This window comes from Fringilla coelebs (assembly GCF_963513975.1).
Source record: "Fringilla coelebs genome assembly, chromosome: 17".
In the NCBI taxonomy this organism is placed as follows: Eukaryota; Metazoa; Chordata; class Aves; order Passeriformes; family Fringillidae; genus Fringilla; species Fringilla coelebs.
In genome coordinates this window covers 1,693,156-1,701,235 of record NC_140043.1, presented here as the reverse complement: position 1 = coordinate 1,701,235, position 8,080 = coordinate 1,693,156, and the positions used below count along the sequence as shown (strand labels likewise).

General features: G+C 59.2%; 1 protein-coding gene across 1 annotated transcript; it reads left to right on the top strand.

The window, feature by feature from the left end:
* Positions 1-502: 502 nt before the first annotated feature.
* SLC7A4 (solute carrier family 7 member 4) lies at positions 503-6,428 on the top strand. The gene is made up of 5 exons (XM_084217128.1): positions 503-536; positions 1,654-2,706; positions 2,822-3,486; positions 4,267-4,375; positions 4,900-6,428. The coding sequence occupies exons 2-5, from the start codon at positions 1,725-1,727 to the stop codon at positions 5,091-5,093; spliced, it is 1,950 nt and encodes a 649-aa protein (XP_084073254.1). The 5' UTR covers positions 503-536; positions 1,654-1,724; the 3' UTR covers positions 5,094-6,428.
* The last annotated feature ends 1,652 nt before the right edge of the window (positions 6,429-8,080 follow it).

Below are 8,080 nucleotides of genomic sequence, written 5' to 3'. Positions count from 1 at the left end.
CTCCCCACCCTCATAGCCAAGAATTCCTTCCTAATAACCCATGTAATCCTGCCCTTTGTCAGTAGGAAGCCATTCCCCCTTGTCACTCCAGGTGCTTGTCCCAAGTCCCTCTCCAGCTCTCTTGGAACCCCTTTCGGCATGGGAAAGAGCCCTAACGTCTTCCTGGAGCCTTCTCCAGGCTGAACACCCACAGCTCTCCCAGGCTGTCTCCGGAGCAACCCAGGCTGCAGCCTTTGGCATCTCTCCATAACCGCCCTGGATCCCGTTTCTGTGCGGCTCCGGCCGGGCACACGCTCCCGGGGGCTGCCCACCCTGGGGTCGTGGGGACCCCGCTGTGTCTGCCCCTTCCAGGGGCTGGAGGTGCAGCCCCGGGCCCCAGCCGCTGCTCCCCGCTCCCGGAGACAGCCCCGGGGCTGGGCCGGGGGCCCGCCCGGCCTCCGCCCTTCCGCCGAGCCCCGGGAGGCGGAGCCGGGCGGCGGCGGCGGCGCGGAGCAGGTGAGGCCGGGGCCGCTGCGGGCCCCCGGCCACCCTCGCAGGTGAGCGACAATCCCCGAGACAGGGAGCCGGGCTGGGATCGGCACTGTGGGGAGCGTGCCGGGGGAGCGCGGCCGGAATCGGGGCCGGGACTCGGCGCCGCCCGGAACCGGCATCGTGGCGGGACTGAGCAGGGGCGAAACTATCGCCTCTCGCCGCCCGGGATTAATCCGGAACCCCCGCACACCCTCCTCGGTCTGGGGGTCCCCACCCTTGGCCACCCCCCGAATCCGGGGATGCTCCGTCTCCAGTGGGCGCCGAGCTCCGCATCCTCCCAGCTGCGCCTGTTGCGTTTGTTGGGATCGGGGACCCCGATGCTGGCAAGGCCTTCGGTCGCGGGGACCTGGATGTGCAGGGCTGGGAGTGTCAGCCAGCACGGGTTGTGCACGTTGTCCTCAGGGGCCATCATCGGCCCTGTCATTCCATCCCCTCGTGGGCTTTCCACGACCTTTTGGCCTCTGAGATGTAGACCCTGGAGTGGGGCTGCACCGAGCAGGACATGTTTTTTTACGTAGGTGTGGGGCTTCTGGCACAGGAGGGAGAGCAGGGGGGAGGGGAGAGTGTCCCCAGAGTCACCAATCACCCCATGGAGCAGCTGGGAAGCAGCACCTGCATGTCCCTAGTGCTGTGTCCTCCCACTGTCATGATGGCAGCTGCCGGTGTGGCTGGTCCCTGGCACTGGCTGTTTCTTGGTCTCCCTGGAGACTCCCATGGGAGCTGCTCTGGACTTCTGCTGCAGCCTCTGGGGAAGCAGCAGGATTCTGGGAGCAGGGAGATGCTGCATGTCCCCGTGATGGGGTCCTGGCACAGCAGGGCAAAGTTCAAGTATGTGTTGAATAAGGTGGAGAGGAGGTAGCAAGGAAGCCTTCATCAGGGCCAGAGCAGACTGGTTTGGGCTTTAATGGGGAGATGCTGCCCCGCGAGTGCTGTGATTTCCCTGCCACCTGGCACATGTCCCTGTCCTGTGCCACCCCTGGAGGAGGACACACTCTCTGCTGAGCTCTGTGCTGGCTGAGGAGCCAGGGACACCTGGAATGTGCCCTGGTGGCTTTTCCACCCTGTCCCCAGCACTTGATACCTCACTGCCAAGGGAACGTTCACCTCTTCCTGCCCCTCTAGCAGGTCGCCAGGCAGGATCGCACTGCTGAGGACCCCTCACTCTGCTGAGGGCAGGGCCCGCTGCCTCCACGATGGCAAGATGGCTGCCCCGCTCCACCAACCTGACCCGCTTCTGCCAGAAGCTCAACCGGGTGAAGACCCTGGAGGACGACATGATGGAGACATCCTTTAACAGATGCCTTTCCACCGTCGACTTGACGCTGCTGGGCATCGGGGGCATGGTGGGCTCCGGGCTGTACGTCCTCACCGGCACCGTGGCCAAGGAGATCGCCGGCCCCGCCGTCATCGTCTCCTTCATCATCGCCGGCTTTGCCTCACTCCTGGCTGCTCTGTGCTACGCCGAGTTTGGAGCCCGCGTGCCCAAGACAGGCTCTGCCTACATGTTCACCTACGTGTCTGTGGGTGAAATCTGGGCTTTCCTTATCGGCTGGAATGTGCTGCTGGAGTACATGATCGGGGGGGCCGCAGTGGCCAGGGCCTGGAGTGGCTATCTGGACTCTATCTTTAACCACAAGATCAAGAACTTCACCGAGACCCACGTGGGTGCCTGGCAGGTGCCGTTCCTGGCCCGCTATCCAGACTTCCTGGCAGCTGCCATCCTGCTGGTAGCTACCGCCTTCATCTCCTTTGGGGCCAAAGTGTCCTCCTGGCTCAACCACGTCTTCTCGGCCATCAGCATGGGCGTCATCCTCTTCATCCTCATTATGGGCTTCGTCCTCGCACAGCCCAAGAACTGGAGCACCCAGGAGGGTGGCTTTGCCCCATATGGGCTGTCGGGCATCATGGCTGGCACAGCCACCTGCTTCTATGCCTTTGTGGGCTTTGACGTCATCGCAGCCTCCAGCGAAGAGGCCAGGAACCCGCAGAGGGCTGTCCCCAGGGCCATTGCTTTCTCCTTGGGGCTGGCCACCGGTGCCTATATCCTGGTGTCAGTTGTGCTGACGCTGATGGTGCCCTGGCACACGCTGGACCCTGACTCTGCCCTGGCCGATGCATTCTACAGGAGGGGCTACGCCTGGGCAGGGTTTCTGGTGGCTGCTGGCTCCATCTGTGGTGAGTACAGGCAGCGGTGGGAGGAGCTGCCCACCCTCTTACCCTGGGGGCTGGGAACAATCTCCAGTTTGGGTTTGGGTCTGATGGGGTCTTCCTTCTTCTACTCATCCCTCAGCAATGAATACAGTTCTATTGAGCAACCTCTTCTCCCTGCCACGCATCGTCTACGCCATGGCCGAGGATGGGCTCTTCTTTCAGGTCTTCTCCCGAGTGCACCCCCGCACGCAGGTGCCCGTGGTCGGCATCGTGGTCTTCGGGCTGCTTATGGCCCTGCTGGCCCTCATCTTTGACCTAGAGGCCCTGGTGCAGTTCCTGTCCATCGGCACTCTGCTGGCCTACACCTTTGTGGCCGCCAGCATCATTGTCCTGCGCTTCCAGCAGCAGAAGGGGGATGTCCCCGCGCCGGGGCCCAGCGCTGAGCCCCGTGAGGGCCCGTCTGGGGGCGAGCTGAAGGAGTACGAGTCCTTCTCTGACAAACTGCAGCTGGTGGACAGGGACAAGAGCAAAGACCAGCGGGAGCCAGGGCAGCTGAAGGCAGCTTTTGAGCCCTACCTCGAGTTCCTCAGCGACTTCTACCCGGGTGAGGTGGTCACGGTGGCTGTGGTGACCTTGATGGTGTCTGCCATCTGCCTCTGCTCCATCTTAGTGTTTGGCAACACCCACCTCCACCTGCCCACCTGGAGCTACTCCCTGCTGCTGGTCCTCTTCAGTCTGGGCTTCCTGCTCAGCCTCCTCCTCATCTGGGCACACGAGCAGCAGCACAGCACCCAGACCTTCCAGGTATGCCCAGGGCCCGGGCAGGAAATCCTTCTGCAGGGGTGAGGGGAGGTAGGAGCAGCTCCATGGACCTGCAGGCCTCCCAGACACAGCACTTTGTTGAAAGCACCACAACTGCTGAAGGAGGAGGAGGGAGGAGAGGAGTGTGTTTGTGGACACTGTGTGGGGAGTGTTGGTGCCTCTGCTGTTACTCTGTGTGGCCACTGGTCCCTAGGAGAGGACATCCCCAGCAGTTCTGTGTCCATCCCATGGGATGGATCCCAGGGATTGCTCCTGTCCACCTTGGGCTCCCTTCTCTGCATCCTCACAATTCCTCTGCTCCTCTCCTGCCTCAGCTCCTTACTTTGGCTGCCCTTCAGCTACGTGATAGAGCCCATTTTCAGCCTCCAAACCACTTCTATGCCTCTTGTGCTCCCCCTCTCCTGTTTTCAGCCCACCTGAGCCCTGATGTAGTCAGTGCAACTTCATAACACCAGTGGTGATACCACTACCCTGCCATGCCCCTGCCCTGGGTCCTCTAGCAAGGACCACGTTGGCTCAGAATCACATCAGGAGCTTGTTTGGTCCTCGTGATGATGGCCTGTGCCCACCTTGCCAGCCTGGCTCCCATCTCCTGGCTCCATTGTTCCTTTACCTTAAAAAAAGTGCCACTTCTAGAAATCCCAAGGTGACAGTTCCTTTTGTCCCACATATTTGCCAGTGCTGTCTTTTGTCCCTATAATTTTAAAGACTGAGAATGTGGTCCTCCAGGTCTCACCCCTGCCAGCTCCTTTTCTCCTGCAGATCCCCCTGGTACCCCTCTCCCCAGCACTGAGCATCATCCTCAACATCTACCTGATGCTGAAGCTCAGTTACATGACGTGGCTCCGCTTCGCCGTCTGGCTGCTCTTGGGTGAGTGCTCCCATGGCTGCTCCGGGGAGGGGGAACAGGGTTTGTCTTGGCACTCTCCAGCTCCTTTGGCAGTTCTTCTCCCCCATTTATGGGTCTGTAAAGCGTATCCTGCCCCTTTCTGCCTCTGGTTCCCCTTTGGAGACACAAGGCGAGGTCTCCCAGCATCTCCTGAGCCTCTCTGTTTCCCAGATTGTTACAGGTTGTTCCTGTTAAAAGTTCAGATTCTCCTTAAAGCCCTGGGCCAGAACCACCCCCTGCTCCTGAGGCAGCTCCCTGGGGCTCAAGAAGTCCTTCCCTTTCCCAGGGACTGAGGGTGCTCTCCTTGCTCTTAACATGCTCATAACCTTGGGCAGGACACTTTTCCTCCTGCATGCAGCTCAGTTAAACACCCGTGGTGCTTTAGCTTTTTGCTCTGCTGGCTTACTGGCCACATCCGTGCCACATTCCGCCATGGTGGTGCCAGCCATGGTGGTGCCAGCAGCCAGGCTGTGCTGGAATCCCTGCTGTCCCTGTCCCCGCTGCAGGCTTGCTCGTCTATTTTGGCTACGGCATCTGGCACAGCAAGGAGAACCTGCGGGAGCCACGAGCCCAGCGTGTCAGCGCCCGCTACGTGGTGTTCCCGGGGGGCAGCCTGGAGGAGAGGGTGCAGGCAGTCCAGCCCAGCTGCCAGCCTGCCACCGGGCTGCCAGACACCGACACCGAGGACTGCAAGAGATGACACCCCTGGCAACGGGGGCACCTGGAGATGGGAGCGTCGGAATCTCCTCCCGCAGTGAGGCGAGAGCCCCACCCCCCTCCTCCTGGTCCCTCTGACAGCAGAGCCACTGGGGCTGCTCTGGCTGTGGGGCTCCACCTGGAGAGGATGAGGATGCTCACCCTTCCCCACACCCTTCTGACAGATTGTGGAGGGGCCGGCTTCCTCCCTCCCCATCCCCTGCCCTCGAGAGCTGGGTCTCAGCCCAGTGCCTGCCCTGCTCATGAGGAGCTGTGTCCTTGTTCACCTCTCCCCGAGCACACCCTGGAACCGTGCAGTACATCTCCTGTCTGCCAGCACATCTGTGCAGCTGGGCATGCAGAGGTTCCCCAGGGACCAGGACAGGCAGCCCAGTGCTGCCCATGCTGACTCTCATCCTGAGTGCAGCCCCCCTGCCTCCTGCAGAGTCCCCTTGGGAAGGAGGTAGGGGCAATCATGCATCCCCACAGGCACCCTGCCATCCCTATGCCCAGGGCTGCTCTCCTCAAAGGCTGGGGCTGAGGGAGCTGAGGGGCAGCTGGAGACATGACATGGAGAAGGGATATGGCCTGAGTGGGTGGCTGGGAAGGCACCCCAGGAAAGCTGGTGGAGGCTGGCCCAGCAAAAGCCCAGCTGCATCTTCTCAGCCGCTGGAATTGGCTGTCTGAGGAGTGGGCTGGGGGCCATGCCCCCGGGAAGATAATGCCATGGCCAGGCTCTTGCCCCAGTCCTGAGCAGGGTATGGGTGCTCAGGACCCCAGGTACATTGCCTTGTCCCTGGAGGTCCCCAGTGGCATCCCTGGGCTGGTCTGCCTGGAGCCAGCTCCCCACTTCTCCTGCACCCCAGAAGCACCACCTGCCCCACCATGGGGACTCAACCCCCATGATGCACCTTCCAGGCTCTCTGGGGCTTGGGACAGGCTCAGCAGGTGCTTTTTAAGTATTGCCCCCCTCCCCAGCAATCATGTCCATACTTTGGGGTCACCCCAGCTGCAAGGATGCCATGGGGGGTCCCCAGCAGCCCTGCTGCAGCCACCCCTGGCAGTTCTGCCCATGAGCCCATGGTCAGCCAAGTGTGAGGCTGCCAACTAGACAGGCCTCGCAGCATGGACGCCCTGCTCCATCCTCATCCTCTGCATGCTGCGAGGAGCTGGGGACTGTGGGCAAGCTGTTCCATTACTTCTTGCTGGCCAGTCCCTGGGGGACCCTAGAGAGGCTGTGGGGACCCTCAGTAGGATATGCTGGCTCTGGTGAACCCCTCTGTCTGCCAGCACTGCTCTGTGTCCCACCTCGTCCCCGCGCTGCCACCACCAGCGCTGTGGCCCCGCTTGGCACCTGTGTGTCGTGGCTTGTGAGCAATGGGCTGATTTGGTCATCCTCATAAACACTGTTTCTGCTGTGGCTCTGACTGCTTGTGATCTCTGTGTCCCCAAGACTCAAGGTGGGAAGCGCTCCCTAGTTGATGCTCAGGAAAGCCCCCCCAGAAAGTGGGGAAAGGGAGGGTGCCCACTGCCCCCCTGCTGCCACTGGGGTTCCAGTCATGAAGACAAGCTCCAACCAGACCCACAGAAACCAGGACCCCACAGGGCTGGGGTAGGCTGGGACAAATACCCTGATATTGACCCAGACAGGACTGAACCCCACTGTGAGCAGTGAGGAGAGTGCTGAGTCAGCACCAGGGCAGGGTTACTAAAGCTGCCCGAGGTTATGGGCCAAAGGATGTGAGAACTGGTGCAATTAATAGGAATTATTTATAACGTGCAGTCACCCCCATCCCCACGCTGTTCTCTAGGGAAATGTCCTTCCTGAGATAACAGAGTCCTTCATTAAAAAGCAGGTGTTCATCAGGCACCCAGGGAGGCACAGGCTGAACCCTCCTTAGTGACTCAGCTTTAATCTCGCTAATAAAGCCATTGTCAACAGGACAAAGGCGAGTAAAAAGATCCACAGGGACACAGGAGGAAAAGGGAGCCCAGTGCAGAGCTGGGGAAGGGCAGGAAATTCCTCACAGAGAGGGATGGGCTGAGGGTGACTTTTATGTTCCCCTGTGGAGGAAAGTCAGTGTCAGTCAGATCTCACAGCTCTCCTAGCAGGGATCTCAATCAGCCTTTTAAGCTGCAAAAGACCAAAGAGTTACTGAATGAGCCTTGTAACCATTGATATTTAGTCTATTTAAAAACATTCATTTCTGAAAATGCACAGAAATCCCTGTTAGCCTGTGGCACACAAAGCACAAGATCCTCCCCAGCAGAGCAGAAGGTGCCAGGGATGCAGCCAGCAGGGTATTAAAGGATTGGAGTGTAATTCTCTGGCACCTGGAAGGCCAGTGGGGCCTCCCAAGCACACTTGTGGGTTTGTTTTTTTTATAGGATTACAAAATTGGTTGTTTCATGTGTCATACACTATCCTACAGCAGTAGCATGCTCTGCACAGAACATGTATTAATTGATTTTTAATTGACTACTCATTAATGAACACAGAAGAAAACGGGGATGGCAGCAGCCCCTGGCACCCAGACAGCCCTTCTACAGGAATTTGTTCCTGAAAATTGTATCAGTAGAAGAAAAAAATGCAAACTAATCAGCAAAGATGGCTTTAAGCAACAGGCTTTAAGAGGGCAGCCCGTTGTAAGAGAAAACACTGGCTGCCCAGTCCATACCCTCGATTCCAAACAGATGTAAAATGAAACCATTCCCATGTGCAGCTCCCAGAACCCTGTTTCATAGAGCTCCAGGAGCAGCTACTTGCTGCTTCCCTGTGGCTGACCACCTGCTTTCCAGAGTAGTATCCTTCTCCAGATTAGCTTAAAAATATACATAAAGACCTCTATTTTCTGGGAACAATGGCAATGATGTAGTCAGGCTGCAGGAAATCAATCTCTTTCCAGAGCTGCAGGGAGGGATGTGGGTCAGTGCTGATGTGGCCAGTGCTAGGGCTCCAGGAATGGGGAAGGGCTTTATGGGCCATGGGGC